Below are 23,549 nucleotides of genomic sequence, written 5' to 3'. Positions count from 1 at the left end.
CACGTTTTAATCACAGCTCAGTTTCAGTTACACGGCTCTGCAAAATAATGCTCTGCATCCGCACGCGACGAGTTTGGTAAATGCGACGTGTCTCAGGCTGAAAGCAGATTGAATCTGAGTCTGGGCAGTGATGCTTTATTGTGAAAAGCTCCACATCCTGTTATCAGCTGTTAGAGGATCAAACTGAAATAATCTCACAGATTGGCGTCCCTCGCTGTCCTGCTGCAGGGGCGTGTCTGAGGGGGAACCGCTGAGTGTGAGCAGGCAGGATGCCACTTCCTGCGGTCGGGGTCGTCGTGTCAGACGGGACGCTTAACACTTCCTGTCTTTGAACGCGTTTGGGACAGAGGAGCAATGGCCCACAATACATTGCACACACACTCAGAGTTTCAGGTGTTTGTGAGAAACTGCGTCCGTGAAGCAAACAGGCGCCGACGCCCGACGATCAAACGAATTTTCTGCAGCCTGATTTAAAACACGTGAGAGAGACAGACGGGGACGAGGACACGCTTCTGAGGCGCTGTGAGCGTTTGTGTCCATCACCACGTGAAACCGTATTAATAATAATAATAATGATTGCATTTATATAGCGCTTTCCGAGACGAGATTCTTCTTCTTCTTCTTCTTAACAACGTGCCCTGCTGTGTGTGTTCACACGCTCACCTTAATCTGAACCAACGTCTGCTTTGTGGAAGATTTCAAAGATTTTTTGCAGAATTACAGAAAATTCTGGATCTAATTCAGGGTTTTGTTCCCTGCAGGTGGGTCTGTGTGGCACAGTGTGTGTGTGTGTGAGACCCAGCGGCTGAGTGGAGCAGCATTTGCTGTGATGGATGCACGCAGCGCTCCAAAGGTCTGTGATTAGCAGCTGTTTGTTGTCCCAGCAGATTAGCGGCCCGTCTGTGGACGCAGGTTTAATGCGGCGGGTTTGTGTCGGAGCAGAGACGCGAGGCGGCTGCGTTTCTCTCTGAGATGAGGAATGAAAGCTGGGCTTGCCCTCAGGAGCGTCGCAGCTCTGCAGGATTCAACTCCTGTCACTGTGTTTCTGGTCGCTCTGCAGGACTACAAATATGGAGAGGCAGTCATTTACAAACTACAAACCCAGCAGGTCTGAGTGTAATTTAATAAAACGCTGACAAAATCATTAGAAGCAAAGATGAAGATGTTTTTTCTCAGGCTGTGAACAGTTTATGGATCCTTATTAAAGCGAAGCTTCAGAATGTCTGTGGCGTTAACTGAGTCCTGTGCTGAGCTCAGAGGTCAGAGGTCAGAGGGTGTCGGGCAGGAGAGCTGCAGCGGAGCGACGAGTCTGCAGCTGGAAATCACTGCTTCATATTTAACACTGCAGAGCTTCAGCCCGTCAGCCTGACCCACATCCAGCCTTCACTGCTCGCACACTCACACACACACACACACACACACACACACACACACACACACACACACACACACACACACACACTCGCTCAGGAAGTTCGGCTGGTTTGAGACGGTGTTCGTTGTGTTTTGCGCCGCGATGCGTGCTCACCTTTCTGGTTTTACCTGCTCGTAACACACACGCACACCTGCATGTTTCAGACGTCACACACTTTGACGTGTTGCCAAAACCGTTGATTGAGAAACAAAAATCTGGATTTCAGATTCCTTCACTCTGCTCATGTGACCTGTTTATGGGAAAGCTGGGGTTTCCTTCATGAACACTGGGATTTTTGAACGCTCTGCTAAAGCGGACTGACTTTACTGCTGAAGTGCAGCAGAGTGGCTTTGCATGATCTTCATAATAATCCTTGTCTGTCTCCTCCCACAGCACACTCGTGTGTTTGATGGGGATGGATGGAGGCGCTGCTCGTGTTTAACGTTGGAGGGCGACCCTGTGAGAAAGTTTAACCATGAAGCGCTCGCACCTCTGATCACTGACCAATGACTGTGACCAGTCAGAGAGGCTGACGGGGGCGTGGTCCCCCACAGGGCTGCTTCAAACAGACAGAAAAACTCAAACTGACTTCAGGTCAGTTATGTTGGACCACAGACTGTATATAAAATAATAAACTTTATTTATAAAGCACACTTAAAAGATGTATGCAGTACCATGATGCCAGCGTGCCGGTCACGAGGCGGGGGACGGTGTAAGCATAGAGGTGAGCAATAACAGTGACGTCACTTCCTGTTGTGTACGAGCGACAGATCGAGCCCGGCACCTGCTGCAGGTACAGAACAACTTTGTTCCCCGAGCGGTGTTTCTAAATCCGTTTATCTGTTGTAGTTCCCTCAGCACTCCCTCTGTGCTTTGGCCCTGGTTCATGCTGCGTGTCTCCGCTGTTGTTGAATACTTTCAGCTTTGCCTGTTGCGTTCGCCGTTTAATTCCTGTTTCCATGTCTGGATTATTTTGTCCTCGGCTTTACAGTCGCAGGATTTGGAGCCTGTGATTTTTATGAAGACTGTTGGTGGCCTCAGGCCCCCGTAAAATGATCACAGGTCAGCGTCCCCTGAAGTGATGTAAACATGAATGTGTGTGTGTGCAGACTGGGGCTGTGACGCTGGTCTAGATAATCCTGGTTCAGCCTTTCTTCACACCCACAGTGATGACTGACGGACTAACGTGTGTGTCGCTGGGAAGATATGAAAAAACACTTACCTGTGCGTACCTGCCGCGTACGTGCCTCTCATTAATGACATCACGTGCTGTGATTGGCTCCTGGGGCTTTAAGCACTCATTGTTTTTTTTCAAATCAAATCACTTTTATTGTCACATCACATGTGCAGGTACATTGGTACAGCACATGTGAGTGAAATTCTTGTGTGCGAGCTTCACAAGCAACAGAGATGTGCAAATACAATAATGTAAACAAGCAAAATACAAGAATGGCTACATCTGAAACTAATAAATATATGTACAATATATAATAGTGTATGCATTTCTGGATGTGTATACTAAATATTTTTCTACGTGTGTGTGTGTGTGTGTGTGTGTGTGTGTGTGTGTGTGTGTGTGTGTGTGTGTGTACACATATTTTACAAATTAAATAGAGTAAACAATAAATAAAATATATAAAAATATACAGAGTTGAGACATGTGCAAAACAGTGGTATTACTGTACAGTATGGAGTGCATAATGTTGAAGTTCCAGTAGTGAAGCTGAGGTGTCTATGAAGTGTTCAGCAGTCTGATGGCCTGATGGAAGAAGCTGTCTCCCAGTCTGCTGGTACGGGACCGGATGCTGCAGAACCTCCTTCCTGATGGAAGCAGTCTGAACAGTTGATGGCTGGGGTGACTGGAGTCCTTGATGATCCTCCCCGCTTTCCTCAGGCACCGCTTCCTGTAGATGTCTTGGAGGGAGGGAAGCTCACCTCCAATTATCCGTTCAGAGCACCGCACTACTCGCTGGAGAGCTTTGCAGTTGTAGGCGGTGCTGTTGCCATACCAGGTGGTGATGCATCCAGTGAGGATGCTCTCAATGGCACAGTGATAGAAGGTCCTGAGGATGCGGGGGCTCATGCCGAATCTTTTCAGTCTCCTGAGAAAGAAGAGGCGCTGCTGCGCCTTCTTCACTGTTTTGTTTGTGTGTACTGACCACGTAAGATCCTCAGATGTACTCCAAGGAAGCGGAAGCTGCTCACTCTCTCCACAGCAGCGCCGTTGATGGTGATGGGGGTGCGTACTTCTCTGCACCTCCGGAAGTCCACTATCAACTCCTTTGTCTTTGCGACGTTGAGGGTGAGATGGTTGTCTTGACACCAGTGGGTCAGGGCGCTGACCTCCTCCCTGTAAGCCGTCTCATCACCGTTAGTGATAAGACCCACCACTGTAGTGTCGTCCGCAAACTTCACAATGATGTTGGAGCTGTTAGTGGCTGTGCAGTCGTAGGTGTAGAGTGAGTACAGGAGAGGGCTCAGTACACACCCCTGTGGAGCACCAGTGTTCAGTGTGACGGGGGATGAGGTGATGCTGCCCAGTCTGACCACCTGGCGTCTGTCAGACAGGAAGCTAAGCTTTTCATATATAAAGCATCAGCAGGGAGTGATCGGAGATCACAAAGAGCTATAAGCTGCTGCTGCGTTGTTTACAGGTGAGACTCCGCCCCCTGAGGGTGCCGCATCATCGCACTTGAAACATAAAAGCAGAAAACTCGTCAGCTTCACCGTTTTTAAATAAAGCTGTGGGAAAGCATGAGCCAGCGGTCGCTATGGAGACATGCGTCTGCTACCCCATAATATTATCATAGTGTGGGTGTGTGTAAACATCTGGCTCACAGGTAACACAGAAAGATGACAAGTTTCACGAAAGAGGAACACACACACACACACACACACACACACAGACACACACACACTCACACAGACACACACAGACACACACAGACAAACACACACAGACACACACACACACAGACACACACAGACACACACAGACAGACACACACACAGACACACACACAGACACACACAGACAGACACACACACACACACAGACACACAGACAGACACACACAGACAGACACACACAGACACACACAGACACACACACACACACACACACACACACACACACAGACAGACACACACACAGACAGACACACACACAGACACACACACACACACACAGACAAACACACACAGACACACACAGACACACACAGACACAGACACACACAGACAGACACACAGACAGACACACACACAGACACACAGACAGACACAGACACACACAGACACACACACACACAGACACACACAGACACACACAGACAGACACACACACAGACAGACACACACAGACACAAACACACACAGACACACACACAGACAGACACACACAGACACACACAGACAGACACACACACAGACAGACACACACAGACACAAACACACACAGACACACGCACACACAAACACACACAGACACACGCACACACAGACACACACACAGACACACACAGAGACACACACAGAGACACACACACAGAGACACACACAGACACACACAGACAGACACACACACAGACAGACACACACAGACACAAACACACACAGACACACACACAGACAGACACACACAGACACACACAGACAGACACACACACAGACAGACACACACAGACACAAACACACACAGACACACGCACACACAGACACACACAGACACAAACACACACAGACACACGCACACACAAACACACACAGACACACGCACACACAGACACACACACAGACACACACAGAGACACACACAGAGACACACACACAGAGACACACACACAGAGACACACACACAGACACACACACGCCTGTTGGGGCAGGTATTCAGGCGTGTTACTCTCAGACGAAGAATGTAAACACCAATTTCGAGCGAGCTTCATTTTCGTTGCATTTTGTGCGTTCACGCCTCTCTTTGTCTCTTTGTGAGGACTTTGTACAAAGCGAGGACCTCGGCTGCCGTCCTGACTTGTTGCTGTCGGCCCGTCTGAGGCTCAGGTTAGCGTCACGCTCCTGTGGACACATGCTTCCTACAGCGTCCCCACAAATACAAAGTTTGGTCACTGTGTGTGTGTGTGTGTGTGTGTATCTGTGTGTGTGTGGTGGACTTTTCAGCGGTTTTATTGGCAGCTGAGCCCAAAACAGAAACTTTAAAGCCTCGTAGTTTTATTCTGGGCTACAGCCAGAACATATTTACATGCTTCGGATGTTCTCAGGCTCCGTGTCGTTGTCTTCTGTTTTGTCAGGAATGAGCCCGTGGACAGGGACGGGCTGTTGTACACAAACCTGCTCAGTAAAGCCTGAAACAAACATATTTGATGGTTTGATTAGAATCCGGTGCTCAGAGGCAGAGACGCTCAGCTGTGCGTCTGAAGGCTCTGCCTGCAGATGACTGAAGAATCCGTGTTGGCAGACGTCGACTGACATCACGTATTAGCTTTGTTGTACTGGGATCAGTGGTGTGACTCCATATGGGCCTGGTGGTTTGATGAGCAGCAGGAGGAGAGCTGATGGGCACAGAGGAGGCTCAGGTGTGTTTTGGCTCTTTCACCTGCACAGAAACCGAAAGGTTTATCTGACAGAAAGGAAAACCCCGCAGCGTCACATGACCTCCTGAAACAATCATGTGGCGTGTTGGTGGAGCTGAGCACAGCTGCTGGGTTATCTAAGAGTCTGTAATAAGAATAATTATGCAGCAGCCAGTCAGTCATACAAACACAAACAGAAGAAAAGCTCTGAGTGGGAGGAGTTTGGTTTCTCCTCTACAAACGCAAAAGAAGCTTTTACCTTCCTCCTCCTCGTCTTCCTCGACCCCTCAGAGTTGCAGGTTTCCTCGTTTTAGGAGTGTGTGTGCGTGTTTGTGTGTGTGCAGATAACATAAGAGGCTCTTTAGCACCTGTTCACATAGCAACCAGCTCTCAGTAAGACATTTGGAGAAGAGGAGTGGGAGGCAGAGAGAGGAAGAGTGAGAGCCAGGCGGTGGGAGGGAGAAACACAAAGAGACTGAAATTAGAGGCTTCAAACTTCTCTGCACAAAAAACACAATTTCATCTCAGTGAGAGCGAGGCAGACAGGATGGACCCCTGACCTCTGACCCAAAGCTGAAGCATATAAAATAAAACGGAGCACAGAAACAGCTGCAGTAAACATCTGTGTGTATGCATATGGAGTGTAAATGACCAACTCACATGACGGCATGATGCTGAACATGATGCTGCAGTGTGTGTTTTGTGCTCGCCATCAGCGATGCTGTGCTCACCATGCGTGCCGTGCTCGCCTGTTCTCCATCATGGAGTTTGCTCGCACAGTTGGAGGTCTGGATGTTTGAAAAGGTTTTGATCTGAAATGCAAACTGAGAAAAACTCTGCAACACAGATGAGCCGTCTGTGTCCCAGAGTTCAGTCTGGATTCAGAGGAACAGGAAGTGCTTCTCACCGTCTGCTCCACATGTGTGAGGAGGTGAGGACAGAAACCTCAGAGCAGTTGGATAATTGGCAGAAGGTGGATGATGGACGGATGGTTGGCTGGATGATAGTTGTTGGTTGGATGGATTATGGATGGATGAATGGATGGATGATGGATGGATGTTGGTTGGATGGATGTTGGTTGGATGCTGGTTGGATGGATGCTGGTTGGATGGATGTTGGTTGGGTGGATGATGGTTGTTGGTTGGATGGATTATGGATGGATGAATGGATGGATTATGGATGGATGAATGGATGGATGATGGATGGATGTTGGTTGGATGGATGCTGGTTGGATAGTTGTTGGTTGGATGGATTATGGATGGATGAATGGATGGATTATGGATGGATGGATGGATGGATGTTGGTTGGATGGATGTTGGATGGATGTTGGTTGGGTGGATGATGGTTGGATGGATGTTGGTTGGGTGGATGTTGGTTAGATGAATGGATGGATGATGGATGGATGATGGATGGCTGTTGGTTGGATGGATGTTGGTTGGATGCTGGTTGGATGGATGATGGATGGCTGTTGGTTGGATGGATGCTGGTTGGATGGATGTTGGTTGGATGGATGTTGGTTGGGTGGATGATGGTTGGATGGATGTTGGTTGGGTGGATGATGGTTGTTGGTTGGATGGATTATGGATGGATGAATGGATGGATTATGGATGGATGAATGGATGGATGATGGATGGATGTTGGTTGGATGGATGTTGGTTGGATGGATGATGGATGGCTGTTGGTTGGATGGATGCTGGTTGGATAGTTGTTGGTTGGATGGATTATGGATGGATGAATGGATGGATTATGGATGGATGAATGGATGGATGATGGATGGATGTTGGTTGGATGGATGTTGGTTGGATGTTGGTTGGGTGGATGATGGTTGGATGGATGTTGGTTGGGTGGATGTTGGTTAGATGAATGGATGGATGTTGGTTGGATGTTGGTTGGATAGATGATGGATGGATGATGGATGGCTGTTGGTTGGATGGATGTTGGTTGGATGCTGGTTGGATGGATGATGGATGGCTGTTGGTTGGATGGATGCTGGTTGGATGGATGTTGGTTGGATGGATGTTGGTTGGGTGGATGATGGTTGGATGGATGTTGGTTGGGTGGATGATGGTTGGATGGATGTTGGTTGGGTGGATGATGGTTGTTGGTTGGATGGATTATGGATGGATGATGGATGGATGTTGGTTGGATGGATGTTGGTTGGATGGATGATGGATGGCTGTTGGTTGGATAGTTGTTGGTTGGATGGATTATGGATGGATGAATGGATGGATTATGGATGGATGAATGGATGGATGATGGTTGGATGGATGTTGGGTGGATGATGGTTGGATGGATGTTGGTTGGGTGGATGTTGGTTAGATGAATGGATGGATGTTGGTTGGATGTTGGTTGGATAGATGATGGATGGATGATGGATGGCTGTTGGTTAGATGGATGTTGGTTGGATGATGGTTGGATGATGATTGGATGGATATTGGTTGGTTGGTTGGATAGATGATGGATGGATGTTGGTCGGTTGGATGATGGATGGATGGATGGATGGATGGATGATGGTTGGATGATGGTTGGATGGATGGATATTGGTTGGTTGGTTGGATAGATGATGGATGGATGTTGGTCGGTTGGATGATGGATGGATGTTGGATGGATATTGGTTGGATGGATGATGGATGGCTGTTGGTTGGATGGATGTTGGTTGGGTGGATGATGGTTGGATGGATGTTGGTTGGGTGGATGTTGGTTAGATGGATGGATGTATGTTGGTTGGATAGATGATGGATGGATGTTGGTTGGTTGGATGATGGATGGATGGATGTTGGATGGATATTGGTTGGATGGATGATGGATGGCTGTTGGTTGGATGGATGTTGGTTGGGTGGATGATGGTTGGATGGATGTTGGTTGGGTGGATGTTGGTTAGATGGATGGATGTATGTTGGTTGGATAGATGATGGATGGATGAATGAATGGATGATGGATGGCTGTTGGTTAGATGGATGTTGGTTGGATGTTGGATGGATGGATTATGGTGCACAGTCATTGCTGCACCCCTGCAGTCATTTTGTCGAACACGTATCGCTTTCGTGCCGTCACCGTTTCATCCTCGACGCTGTGATTTCTGTCCTCTCTCTCTCTCTCTCCTGTGGGCGTTTGGGTTCGGCTGCTCTCTCTCGCTCTCCTCCCACGTTCACACTCTCTGTGTTCTCGCCATCGCTCTGCTACCCCGTGATCTGCGCTGCACATGCTCCACGCCGTTGAATAATCAGAGTAATGAGTACAGGTTTCAGCTTCAGTGCGGCACTGTGTAAAAACTCATTTACGTGTGTGTCAGCTGACATGCAGAGAGGCGGATCGCCACAGGCCACGCCCACTGCAGCATGCTTGTCACACACACAGCAGTGTATTTTTGGAGATGTGACCACAGGTTTTGGCTGTTTCAGCAGCTTTAATTACAGCTGTAACTGCAGCAGCTGCTTCACCTCCACACTCACACACACACCCTCCTTTTCTGTGTGTGTGTGTGTGTGTGTGTGTGTGTGTGTGTGTGTGTGTGTGTGTGTGTGTGCGCTGAAATCTCTGTGCAGCAGACTGGAGACGAGCTAAATGTAGGCCACGAGGACGTGTTAGCCTCAGAGCGGCTCGCTCAGAAACCAGACATAAAGATTTATTCATATGTATCCGTTTCACACACACATGAGTGTCACAGATAATAAAAATATCCACGTCTGTGTTTCCTCCAGCTCACTAAATCAAAGCGAGCGTGATGACATTATGATTATTATCAGAGTTCTGCAGCAGAGTTTCATATGCGCCTCTCCAGATCTGGTTGTCATCGCTGTGTTTCCCTTTATGTTTTATCATTTATCGTTGTTTTTGTTTGTGTAACCCAGGTCCCACGTAGCTATGGTAAAGCTAGAGTATATAGTACAATGAGACTGGGCCTGGGTTCGTAGTGCTACTAATAATGATACCTGATACCCTCTAATTTGCTATAATAAGGACCACCACAACTGTATTTTACACAAATTAAATCCCTCACCGGGTATTTATTTAGACAAAAAGAAATGAATAAAATAAACAGTTACTCTTATAAAATGAATTGAATTAAAATAAACAAACAAAATTACTGTAAAAGTGACTACGTGGGTTTTCAATGAAAGATTTATCAAAACAAAATACCTCTTTCTTAGGTGCCAACTGTTATTTCAGTTACAACAGCTCACACCTTTAAAATGGATGAATTTCAACCTTTGATAATAACTTTGATTAACTACACACTTACTCAATTTAAACCGATTGTGTAACAGTGGGCCCACACACACACACACACACTTTAACCTGTCCACACTACACCTGTAGCACGGTGCTTGTTGCAGGCCTGATTCGAAGTTCGGGTGCGGTGAGGCCTAAAACTGATGGCCGCTTCACTCAAACTGAGCCATAAACAAAATACGTGCACTTCAGTTCCAGTTAGTACTCACGAGTCCAATGAGTTTGTTAGTGGGGCAATCAGAAACGGACAGTTAGTTCACCAGTAGTGAAGACAGTCAGGGGTAAGAAAACAGTCAGGGGCGAGGAAACAGCCAGGGGTGAGAAAACAGCAGGGTCCATCCGGGCAGAAACCTCTCTCTCCTTCTCCTTTCAGAGCGTCCCTCGGCTTCTAAACATATTTAAACACTTGAGCTACAATACCAAATGCTATCACATAACGATTTAGCATTAGCATGCTTTGACTGAAAATCACAGAGCTAAACATACAGCATGGCATCACAGCACATAACGCGGTAAGCTGCGCTAATTAGCAAGCCGCTAGTTAGCATCACTATAACGAATAGTTACAGTACAAATGTCAAGGCACACAGTCTCATTTACCTCTTGCAGATCACAAATAAGTAATATCAGGACCACGGGTAGTCGACCTCAACGATACACTTAGATGCAAAATCCACACCACGTTTGCCTTACGACATCTCTCTCTTCAGACCTGCGGTCTGTCTGACGTCCAGCAGGGGGCGACTCCTGAGAGTTCCTCTGGATTAGCATTGCTGCACACGGCGTCTACCTCAAACCCGTTTCCCTCAGCCCCGCCCCCGTGACGTTGGTCGGGCCTCTGAGCGTGTGTGTGGATGTCGTGCTTCTCTCCTGGCTGCAGGCCTGTGTTGTGTTCAGGGACAGTCTGTACAGATAATCTCTGTGTGTTTGTGTCTCTGTGCAGAAACGCTCCTGGATGACTTTATGTTGACACATCCCATCTTCCTGGCGGCGGACAGGCTCCAGCAGGTCCTGCTGCAGCAGTATCCTTCACGCGCTCACAGGCATGCGTGCCTGGCTGTCGAGCGGTCGCCTCGCAGCGTTATCTGCTGCGGGTTCTGCAGGTTTGTGTCTGAACAGCTCCGGTGTTGTTTTGTTTCGTTTCTGCAGCGTTCCCACGTTGTTGGCATTCCAGTGACGGGAATGGGAAGTTTTCTGCTTCAGTGGAAAAACAAAACCTGGCTGGCAGACTTCCATGAAACCTCCATGATGTCATTGTTTTACCCATAATGACCTCTGACCTCAGCGGTTTTATCACCACGCCTTTGAGTTTGTAGATCCCAGGAACGGACGAATCGTGCTGTGACGCCTTTACAGATATCAGCTGTGATTCTGTCACCAGAGCGTCGAGTGCTGCGGACCAATCACGCTTCAGCAGGTCAACGTCAGCGCTTAGAACAGGAAGTCCTGAAAACCCGTGGGCGTACACACAGGAAGAGACCGTCATCACCGACTGAACTACCTCAATCTCCTCAGCCACTGAGCGCGCTCTGTAGCATCCAACAGGAACAAGACTCAGACCTGAAACTGATCTCAGATCAGCTGAGCAGGACGCTCACATCTCATCTTCACCGTCAGCTCTTCGTCCTCTAACCCAAAAATGAATAAAGAGCACGTTTAATGACCGGTGCAGCAGCTCGACACTCGCAGCGCAGAAAAGCAGATTTCTGCTGCAGCCGCAGATCTGCCACAGAGAGCGATGAAGAGCTGAGAGGAAGAGGAGCAGAGGGGGGTGTGGCCGAAAGAAGAAAGGGAAGGACAGGCGAAGAGAGAGCTCCATGTTCAAGAACACGAGACGTTCGGGGACTCGTTCAGGAAGGGGTGAAGGGATCAGACGGGGGGCCGGGCACATTTAGCCTTCTTCGTGGACAGAGCCGTGATCAGAGAAATGGCGCTCGTCAGGCCTTCAGTCTCGCCGCGTTGAACAGTCGTGATGATTCACCACAAGCGTCGCTCACAGCTCAGCTGCTTTTAACTTTTCTCAGCTCTGCACTTCCTGCGTGCATTCCCAGGGGATCATGGGAACTGTAGTTCTGTTTTCATAAAGAGGATAAAAAACAAAAAGCAGCATCATCGGCCAATCGGAGGAGAGGAAAAAAAGAGTCTGTGTGAGGCAGATGTTTGTGTGTGCGTGTGGTGATATGTGGGTCATCATGGCGGCGTCTCCAAGCTGCAGCTCTGTGAAGCTGAAACAGCTGATTATGGGTTTGTGCTGGCAGCTGTTTGTTTGTGACGACAGCAACAATCACACCTGTGAGATTTGGTTTCAGAGCGAAGCTTCAGGCGAATGTGTTTCCTCCTTAACTTGACTTTTCCAGATTCAGCCTGGAGGGAGATGGAGGAGGGAAGAAAGGGGAGGCGGAGGGGTGGAGGAGAGAGGGAGGAGGGAGAGGAAGAGGGGAGGAGAGGGACAGAGAGATGGAGGGAGCGATGGACGGAGCAGAGAGGAAGCAGGCGGTGCTGACGGTGGCGTTTCGATACCTGGACACCTACAGAGAGCTGCTGCAGGAGGAGGGCGAGCGCAGCAACAGCTTCCCCAAGGTTACACACACGCAGACACACACATGCAGACACACAGACACACACACGTAGACACACACACACACGCAGACACACACACACGCAGACACACACACGCAGACACACACACACACACACGCAGACACACACACACGCAGACACACACACACGCAGACACACACACACGTAGACACACACACACACACACACACACACACACGCAGACACACACACGCAGACACACAGACATGCAGTATCCGTCTCAGCCCTGAGTGGTTCCTGCAGGTCGGATCCAAATTTCTGGAAAAACAATAATAACAATAAATAATGTTAAAAAGCTCCAAATCTCCACCTGCATGTTTCCACACCTGTGACTCCTCCCACTGTCAGCGTGAAGACTGCATCACGGCGGTCGATGCACAAACATCCGTTTTTTATTTGAATACTTATTCTTCATAATCACTGCTGGGACTGTCTGGATCTGAAGTGTGTGTGTGTGTGTGTGTGTGTGTGTGTGTGCAGGAGCTGTACATGTGTGCCGTACAGGAGTTGGCCCAGTATCCTGAGCTGGTGGAGGACGTCCTGAAACTGCAGCGATGGACCGAGATCTTACACTGCCCGTAAGACACACACACACACACACAGTAACACACACACACAGTAACACACACACAGTGTAGTCAGCGGGTGCAAGCTTCCATACAAACTTTGGCGTCTGAGTCCATCAGGGGTTTTTAGGTGACCATGTTTGCAGCCAGTTTCATGCAGGGTTACAGGCTGGTCTCTAGCCCCATGTGACCTAAACCTGACCAATCAGAGCGCAGTAATCTGTGTACAGTCTGCACACAGCACGCTTATCATGTGTTGATTTCTGGATGTTGATGTTCACGAGGTTTCTTTATTGCTGCGGCGCTCCATCGTGACTCACACAGTTATCATATTATTATTCATCATTAACGTTTCTATTGATCGCACTCTCACAGCTTAAACAATGAAACACTTTTTATTAATCATTTTTATACTCTGCTAAATATTTACTGTAATAAGTTATTTTATCGATTTGTTATATTTTCTGTGAATTACTCTCAGTTTCTGTGTAATTGTTGTTTGGATTTATTGGACGTGTGTTTGCTCTGCGAGCAGCTCTGACGAGGAGAAGGAGAGCAGGAAGAAGCAGGTGCGCCCTCTGTTCAGACACTTCAGACGCATCGACGCCTGCCTGCAGCCCAGAGAGGCCTTCAGAGGCTCCGACGAAAGTACGACACCCTCGCACGCACACAAACACAAAAGCGGTGTAATCTGTAAACACACACAGAGTTTGAATGCAAATACACCTGCAGTCTGTGGCAGGGATAAACAAATCACACAGCGACACACCCAGAAAACACACACACACACGCACAGCATCAGGAGAGCAAGAACAGCAGGGTGCTGCGTGTGTGTGTCTGTGTGTGTGTCTGTGCGTGTCCTGCAGTCAGTCAGGTTTATTTGCAGTCATACTCCCGGCAAATTTTGACTTAAAGTTATTTTTATTCAACCAGCAAGTTGTTTTTTTCCCTCTTTATTTATAGTTTTTCATGTAATTTGTCCCAACTGATACAAAATGACACAAGTGTCTCCCGAAAGATAAGAAGATGATGTACAAGAAGCATTATTGTGGGAAAAATGATCAGCGTTTTTATACATTTGAGCAAAAAGTGTCAGAATTGTTCGCACCCTTCTCAATGATCAATAGAAAAAGCTTTATTGGCTTTTACAGCAATCAAACGCTTCCTGTTCTTGCAGAGCAGCTTTTTGCACGTCTCCACAGGTATTTTTGCCCACTCATCTTTTGCAATGAGCTCCAAATCCTTCAGTTTGGAGGGTCCTCTTGCCATCACCCTGGTCTTTCGCTCCCTCCACAGATTCTCAGTTGGATTCAGGACTCTGGCTGAGCCGCTGCAACACGTTAGTGTTGTCTGCTAACGTTTATTCAGCACGTTTGCTGTGTTTTGGGTCATTGTTGTGTCCAAGGCCGCGTTCCTCTGCAGACTGCCTGGTGTCATTGAATCTTCATGGATCTGTTTTTCATGGTTCACTGTGATTGGTTCCCTGGTCCATTGGCTGAAAAACAGCCCCAGCATTAGGTTCCCACCACCGTGTTAGACAGCGGGGGCGGCGCTCTTCGGGTTGAAGGCTTCTACTTTTTCACGCCGAATGAAGGAAACATCATTGTGACCAAACAATTCAATTTTTGTTTCATCAAAACACAGACGACCAGAAGCATTTGAAGGCCGAGCGAGCTTTTGTGTGCCTCATCAGGAGGAGCACCGTGCTTTTCTGTAGGTCCTGTTTCCTAATCTCAGTTTATTATAACCGAGGAAGACGTGTTTAATCTCTCTATTACAGCTTATTTAAGACTAAGAAATGCCTCGACCGCGTGCTGCCATTGAGCGCTTTGGTCCCGTAACGTGTTTACTTTTTACTTTACACCAGTTTTTCGTGTGAGACCTGTGTCATGGAAAACAGACTAAGCTGATCAGCTGATCAGGACTGAGAGAGATGCTTAAAATGTTCAGAGAAGAGAGAAAGCTGCTGGATGCAGCCATGGAGCTCCTACATGCAGCTGGACGCCACAGAATGACGGAGCAATGTACAGCCGGGAGTCAGGGTGACCTCTGTTCAGTTTCTCTGCTTAGTTTGTTCTTATAGTTCTAACTGTGTTCAGAGCGTCGACAGACGTGCTTGGAAACACATGTATGAGTAACCACATTTTGAGTGGCAGTTACTATAGTAACGACAAGCCATGATGTCATGTGACTGCAGCCATCTTTGATGCTGCGCTCTCAGAGGACTCACTGAGTGTGTGTGTGTGTGTTCAGTCTTCTGCAGGGTGTACACTCCGGATCATTCCTACGTCACCATCAGGAGCCGTCTGTCCTGCCGGGTTGGAGAGATTCTGGCTCTGGTCAAAGAGAAGCTCCAGTACAGCGAAGACCAGCCAGTCCTGCCGGGAAACCTCATACTGGTGGCCGTGACGTCAGCCGGAGGTCTGCACACACACACACACACGCACACACGCACACACACACACGCACACGCACACACGCACACACACACGCACGCACGCACGCACACACACACACGCACGCACACGCACACACGCGCACACACGCACGCACACACACACGCACACACGCACGCACACGCACACGCACACGCACACACACGCACGCACACACGCACACGCACACACACACTCACACACAGCTCTGTCTGTGTGTTATTAACGGCTGTGTTGTGTGTTCAGAGAAAGCCGTGTTTCGTCCCAGCGACGAGGCCGTCTTCACCACGCTGGGAGTCAACACTCACCTGTTCGCCTGCGAACCCTCCGAACTCGACTCGCTGGTGAGGATCTGATTGGTTCATGGCTGTCATTGAAACAAAGGTTACCCAAACATGCACACGTGCACCTGATTCCTGTGCATCCAGCTGCACACGAGGACCTTTCTGCAGAGCTTTAACTTTGCTGCTATCACCTGATGTCTAACCGACCAATCAGGACGCAGTAGCAGCTTGCTGGGGCAAGTCTCACTCCCTCTCTCACATCTTCTGGGATTCTGATGAGATAATTTCCTGTTTCCTCAGCTTCCTCTTCCTGAGGAGATCCACTGGACGCCGGGCGACAGTAAACTCCACGACATGTCGGCAGAGGAGGTGGCCAATCAGCTGGTGGTGTTCGACTGGGAGCTCTTCAGCTGCGTGCACGAGGTCTGAGTGCGCCGCAGGATTTGAAGGCTGTTCTGTCTCAGTGACAAAGTCTCAGCTCACAAACGAACAAACGCACGTCTTCTTCGTTGGTGTCTCCTGCAGGTGGAGTTTGTGTGTTACGTGTTTCACGGAGAGCAGTCGTGCTGGCGCCCCCTGAACCTGGAGCTGGTACTGCAGCGGTGCAGCGAGGTGCAGCACTGGGTCGCCACGGAGATCCTGCAGTGTCAGTCGCTGCCGAAGAGGATCCAGCTGCTCCGCAAGTTCATCAAGATCGCAGCGCTGTGAGTCCACCACGAACACGCCGTGCACACGCACAAAACTGAGTTAATGAGGGGACTCAGGAGAGGAGCTGCGCCCCTCTGAGATCATGAGGCAGTCCGCTTCTTCTTCTGTGGTAGGTTTAAAGATGAGCGTCTTCTTCTGTGTTTCAGCTGTAAGCAGCAGCAGGACCTGCTGTCCTTCCTCGCCGTGGTTCTGGGTCTGGACAACCCGGCCGTCAGCAGGCTGAGGCTCACCTGGGAGGTAGGACGCCGTGTGTTCTCCAGCAGAGGCGTTAGAGCTGTGCAGACCTGAACCGGAGGTTACCACGGTGACCCTGTGGTAACCTCCGGTTGCTTTGGTAACATGTTTCCAGAGCAGCTGGCGAGTGGTTGCTGGGGGTTCTTTGCTGCAACAAAAGCCCCCGTGCAGGTTGCTGCTGTTGCCTGTGCTTTGCATGACGGACTCCAACTTTTCTGCAACTGTTTTCGAAGCGGTGGAAAAGTTGTACCTTCCCACTACAACCAGCAACTTTCACTTCCGGTCAGCACTCATTAGGAAACTTTGCAGCGCAGTGCCTTCTGCCTGACCGACTCCCTGCCGTTTGTCCGTATTTCACCCGTCGCGCTGACCGTGTGAAGCACTGATAAATGTGTGTCCATGTGTCCGTCAGTGTCTCACTGCTGTCCTCTCCGTGTGCAGGGTCTGCCGGGGAAGTTCAGGAAGCAGTTTCAGCAGTTTGAAAGCATCGCGGTGAGTCACACGTTTTTATCTCTAATGCTTTCTGACCCGAGTTAGAACGATGACGCTCTGACCGTCACGCTGTCCCACAGGACCCGTCCAGGAACCACAAGTCCTACAGAGACCTGATCACCAGCCTGAGGCCTCCGCTGATCCCCTTCACTCCTCTGCTGCTCAAAGGTGAGCCTGCACGCTGACATCAGCACATTACCAGGCGTGACAGCGGCGTCTGCGGTGCTTCAGTAACGCTGAGGTAACTACTGATGAATCACTACAGGTTTGACTGCAGGATTTAGCTGAATCTATGAAACTGAGGAAAGCTGAAAATCAGGAAGTCAAACCTTCTGGAAGTCTTCCAGTTCTCAGACTCAGCGCGGACTCCGAGAGATAAAAAGCATTTTTAATGGAAGTGCAGAAACCCCGGAGACGATTTTCTTCTTTAGTGTTCAGGACGTTTGGTTTGTTTCCCTCTGCTGATGAAACCCGCTGCAGCTTTCTCCTGGAATCAGCAGCACGAGGTAAACACACCCAGGTCCACCAGTTCACTCATCGATCGTCCATAAATCGCTCTGATTGGTCTTCTGAGACTCGCACGCCTCCAGCTGTGGACCACAGCGGCTAGCTGCACCTCGCTAATTAGCACCTTTGGCTAATCAGCCCTGTGCTGCTGTTAACCTGCCACACACACACACACACACACACACACAGCATGCCTCTCACTGTGTGTGTGTGTGTGTGTGTGTGTGTGTGTGTGTGTGTGTGTGTTTTAAGAAGTAAAAAAGTTAAACGAGATGAAAGACAGAAAAACTGGAGCGAGGAACCTCGCTCCAGTTTTTCTCAGAACCAACGAAGAAGAGGACTCTTTGAAGTGTCTGAACCTGTGTGTGTGCTGCCTTTAGCTCTCTGTCTCCATGGTAACAGAACCATAGAGATGGAAGTGAAGAGTTAAAATCAGGAATCTGGGATTACAGCTGATACTTTTCCCTCGGCGCCCCCCTGTGGTGATGACAGCGCTGCACATTAACACGTGATCGATCGCTGTCCCGGTTTCTTTGTTTTGGTCGTTTGTTCTTTCATTTTTGTATCTTCCGTTTTATGTTATTTGTTTTGTTTTTCTCTCCTTTGTTAATATGTTGCTTTAAAAACACGTCTCACTGACTGCAGTTCGTTTGATCGTTGTGCGCATCACTGATTCTGTGTGTTTGTGTCCTCGACTCATCGCCGGCTGACGTCTCGTTTTTTCCTGCCAGACTTGACGTTTCTTCACGAGAGCTGCAAAACGTTTCACGGTGAACTCGTCAACTTTGAGAAGATGGTGAGTGGCGTCACGCTCGCACCTGAAAACCAGCTCAGAGTTTAAATGATGTGATTCAGACACTTTGGGTCGCGGGACGTACTAAACGTACTAAAATGAAATGTTTTTGAAGATAAATACGAGTAAAAACAGACGAATATTTTTCCAGAATAAATAAACTGAAACTTTTTAAGATTTTGGTCCAGTCAAAATTAGAGAAGTTAGAAACATGAATGTGCTGCAAAGAACAACTAAATACAATTTGTGTCCTTTTCAGCAGAAGTTAAAATAACAACAAATGAAAACACTGAGTTTTCTTCTGCTTTGGCAACAAGTTCGTTGGTTTGGTGTGAGCTCGTGCGTCGTGCAGATGGTCAGGATGGACCGCAGGTGTTCATCTGTGAGACGACTCCTGTGTTCAGCTTCTCACAGATATGTGCTACCAAACAGGCACCAGGTTCGAGCCGCATGTAGACGGCGCTGCGGCTTCAGGAATGGGGCGAACAAACCGAGCGCCCCGTCACACTGCAGCTGCACGGGTGCAGTTTCCATGTCAACGAGGCGCGAAGCAGCTCCAAATTCTCTTTTTGTGCTTCAAGGTGACCAAAGCGCCGTGCGAACTCACCACAGTGCGCATCTGGGAACAAGGTTGAGCCGACTTGGTTCAACATTACTTGGCTACAGGATATGATGGCGGTTATGGTCATGATGTAGTTGTCCTCCTGCATCCTGACAATCAGCCTGATTTCACCTCAGTAAGTCACATGATAGGGTGGGGCAGCAACAGGTTCACCTGAAACTTTGGCTGATTGTGACCCACACCTCTTTCCACACCTTGGCTCATGTGATTAGGTTCAACAGTGGGCCCATGACCCTCTTGGGGACTCTCCACCTGTTGCTCTTAGAACTGAAGAAGCTTCTCGGATGAAACTTTTTCAAGGAAACATAAAGAAGTCCTGACACTTTTCTTTTTTTTTTCAAGGTTCAAGGTTCTTTATTTGTCACATGCATAGTTATACAAGTATAACACACAGTGAAATGTAGCCTGACACGCTCCTCGACATGTGCAAAAAAATTGGGGGGGGGGGGGGCTGTAGAGGAAGAACATTTTATATATATATATATATATATATATATATACACACATACAGTTGTCAGCCACCTCCTGTACATGGATGACATCAAGCTGTATGCCAAGAGTGAACGAGACATCGATTCACTGATCCACACTACCAGGCTATACAGCAATGACATTGGAATGTCGTTCGGACTGGAGAAGTGTAGTCGGATGGTAACAAAGAGAGGGAAGGTAGTCAGAACTGAGGGGATTGAACTACCAGAAGGCAACATTGCAGACATAGAGGACAGTTACAAGTACCTGGGGATCCCACAGGCGAATGGGAACCATGAAGAGGCCGCTAGAAAAGCTGCAACCACCAAGTACCTGCAGAGGGTCAGGCAAGTCCTGAGGAGTCAGCTGAATGGTAAGAACAAGATCCGGGCCATCAACACGTACGCCCTGCCCGTGATCAGGTACCCTGCTGGGGTAATAGGCTGGCCAAAGGAGGAGATAGAAGCCACTGACATAAAGACAAGAAAGCTCCTTACCATGCATGGAGGGTTTCACCCCAAGTCCAGCACCCTGAGGCTGTACGCTAAGCGGAAGGAAGGGGGCCGGGGACTGGTGAGTGTCAGCACCACAGTCCAGGATGAGACAAGGAACATCCAAGAATACATTGGGAAGATGGCCCCAACTGACCGAGTGCTCAGTGAATACCTCAGGCAGCAGAAACCCAAGAAAGAGGAGGGAGACGAGGAACCATCATGGAAGGACAGGCCCCTGCACGGTATGTACCACCGGCAGATAGAGGAGGTGGCTGATATCCAGAAATCCTACCAGTAGCTGGACAAAGCTGGACTGAAAGACAGCACAGAGGCACTAATCATGGCAGCACAAGAACAAGCTCTGAGCACAAGATCCATAGAGGCTGGGGTCTATCACACCAGGCAAGACCCCAGGTGCAGGCTGTGTAAAGATGCCCCAGAGACAATCCAGCACATAACAGCAGGGTGCAAGATGCTAGCAGGCAAGGCATACATGGAACGCCATAACCAAGTGGCCGGCATAGTGTACAGGAACATCTGTGCCGAGTATAACCTGGAAGTCCCGAGGTCAAAATGGGAGATGCCCCCAAGGGTGGTGGAGAATGACCGAGCTAAGATCCTGTGGGACTTCCAGATACAGACGGACAAAATGGTGGTGGCTAACCAACCGGACATAGTGGTGGTAGACAAACAGAAGAAGACGGCCGTAGTGATCGATGTAGCGGTTCCCAATGACAGCAACAGGAAGAAGGAACACGAGAAGCAGGAGAAATACCAAGGGCTCAGAGAAGAGCTCGAGAGGATGTGGAGGGTGAAGGTAATGGTGGTCCCCGTGGTAATCGGAGCACTAGGTGCGGTGACTCCCAAGCTAGGCGAGTGGCTCCAGCAGATCCCGGGAACAACATCGGAGATCTCTGTCCAGAAGAGCGCAGTCCTGGGAACAGCTAAGATACTGCGCAGGACCCTCAAGCTCCCAGGCCTCTGGTAGAGGACCCGAGCTTGAAGGATAAACCGCCCGCAGGGGCGTGCTGGGTGTTTTGTTTTTTTTTTATATATAGTATATACACTGGGTGAATGTGCAGTAGTAGCAGCAAGCAGGTGAATTCTGTACATTAATATGAATAGACATCTGACTATTTTACAGGATAGACAATATAAACATATTTAAAATTAAAGGAATTGAAATGTACATTGTGCCTTGGTTTAGAGTGTCTGGAAGAGTCCTGTCTCAGTCAATTATAGATGATGTGAGAGGGCGGGTGTGTGTGTTTAGGGCACGGATGGCTTGGGGATAGAAGCTCCTCTTGAGTCTCTCTGTCCTTGCCCGGAAGATGCGGAACCTTCTACCAGATTGCAGAAGTTGGAACAGTTTGTTGCACAGCTGTTCCCAAACCACGATGTCATGTTCTGTGTGAGGATGCTCTCCACAGCGCCTGTATAGAAAATCCTGAGGATCTTTGGAGAGACCCTGAACTTCCTCAGTTGTCGTAGGTGATACAGGCGCTGCCTAGCCTTTTTGGTCTGGGCCTGAATGTGGGCAGCCCATGTCAGGTCTGAGGAGATGTGGACACCAAGATACTTGAAGGACTGCACCCTCTCCACTGGAGCTCCATTGATGATAATGGGCTTGTAGTCTCTGTGCTGACTCCTTCTGAAGTCCACCACCAGCTCCTTGGTCTTGCTGACGTTCAGCTGGAGGTGGTTGTCCTGGCACCACAATGCCAGATTCTTCACTTCATCCATGTAGGCCGTCTCATCGTTGTTGGAGATGGCACCCAACACCACTGTGTCGTCAGCAAACTTCACAATGGTGTTGGAGCCATGGGTGGCCACACAGTCTGAAGTGTAGAGGGAGTAGAGCAGTGGCGAGAGGACACATCCCTTTCAGAGCTCCTTAGACTACTCAGGCTTTGCCCTCATCTGTGTTTTGTTGGGCTTATCTGTAACCATGTACTTGTACCATGAAAGGCTCTGATGTCAGAATCAACATTTCTCCAGTGGGAGGGGCTAGCTTCACAGTAACTTTACAGTAGGGTTGTACATCAACAGAAGCTTGACTTGATGTTCCCAGGTAGCCTAGTGCTCAGCGAGCATAGTGAAGTGCTGCATTATCAGTTCTGTAGTTTGTGTGTTTCAGCGTTTCATATCGCCGGGACGTGAATAACAATAATAATAAATCTATAAGCAATGATCTCGCGGGCCGGACATAAATGTACGCCGGGCTGGATGTGGCCCGCTCGCCTCGAGTTTGATACATATGCTTGAAGTTGTTTGCTGTGATGAAGAGGAAATAACAGTTACAGCCGCTGCAATTCTTCTTCACTCAAACACTTTCACTTCCTGTTTGTCAGCCTGAAACAGGAAGCGCTAAAACTGCAGTTCCTCTGACGTCCAGCAGAGGCAGCAGAGAGCCAGTCCCGTAGACTCTGTGTTAAAATAAATACGTTAACATGCTGATACTCTCAGCAGACCCCACAGTGTCCACACTGCATCACACTGCAGGCATCCATTAATCACAGACAGGAACTGACTCCTCCCCCTCTGTCTGCAGCACAAAGTGGCCGAGATGGTGAGGAACATCAGACGATACAGGAGCAGCCAGCTAGGTAACACACACACACGCACACACACACGCACACACGCACCCACACGCACACACACACACACACACACGCACACACGCACACACACGCACACACACACGCACCCACACGCACACACGCACACACACACACACACGCACACACACACGCACCCACACGCACACACGCACACACGCACACACACGCACACACACACGCACCCACACGCACACACGCACACACACACACACACGCACACACACACGCACCCACACGCACACACGCACACACGCACACACGCACCCACACGCACACACACACGCACACACACGCACCCACACGCGCGCACACACACACACACACACACACACGCACCCACACACGCACACACACACACACGCACCCACACGCACGCACACACATGCACCCACACACACACACGCACACACGCACACACACGCACCCACACGCGCGCACACACACACACACACACGCACCCACACGCACACACACACACACACGCA

The 23,549-nt window shown here is 49.1% G+C and overlaps 1 protein-coding gene across 2 annotated transcripts in view; it reads left to right on the top strand.

Moving 5' to 3' along the window:
* The window catches only part of rapgefl1 (Rap guanine nucleotide exchange factor (GEF)-like 1), a 36,233-nt gene that overhangs the window by 5,135 nt on the left and 7,549 nt on the right, over nucleotides 1-23,549 (top strand). For both annotated transcript variants that reach the window (XM_076883509.1, XM_024802298.2), the window contains exons 3-15: nucleotides 11,180-11,258; nucleotides 12,594-12,816; nucleotides 13,318-13,415; nucleotides 13,939-14,051; nucleotides 15,657-15,824; nucleotides 16,085-16,182; nucleotides 16,423-16,545; nucleotides 16,648-16,826; nucleotides 16,977-17,067; nucleotides 17,506-17,556; nucleotides 17,637-17,724; nucleotides 18,795-18,859; nucleotides 22,995-23,049. In XM_076883509.1, coding sequence (XP_076739624.1) covers nucleotides 11,180-11,258; nucleotides 12,594-12,816; nucleotides 13,318-13,415; nucleotides 13,939-14,051; nucleotides 15,657-15,824; nucleotides 16,085-16,182; nucleotides 16,423-16,545; nucleotides 16,648-16,826; nucleotides 16,977-17,067; nucleotides 17,506-17,556; nucleotides 17,637-17,724; nucleotides 18,795-18,859; nucleotides 22,995-23,049 — 1,431 coding nt within the window. The remainder of the gene's footprint in view (nucleotides 1-11,179; nucleotides 11,259-12,593; nucleotides 12,817-13,317; nucleotides 13,416-13,938; nucleotides 14,052-15,656; nucleotides 15,825-16,084; nucleotides 16,183-16,422; nucleotides 16,546-16,647; nucleotides 16,827-16,976; nucleotides 17,068-17,505; nucleotides 17,557-17,636; nucleotides 17,725-18,794; nucleotides 18,860-22,994; nucleotides 23,050-23,549) is intronic.

The sequence above is a fragment of the Maylandia zebra genome, linkage group LG4, assembly GCF_041146795.1.
Source record: "Maylandia zebra isolate NMK-2024a linkage group LG4, Mzebra_GT3a, whole genome shotgun sequence".
Taxonomy (NCBI): domain Eukaryota; kingdom Metazoa; phylum Chordata; class Actinopteri; order Cichliformes; family Cichlidae; genus Maylandia; species Maylandia zebra.
Note: the sequence above shows the minus strand (reverse complement) of the source record. Positions and strands in the feature narration are given on the sequence as shown.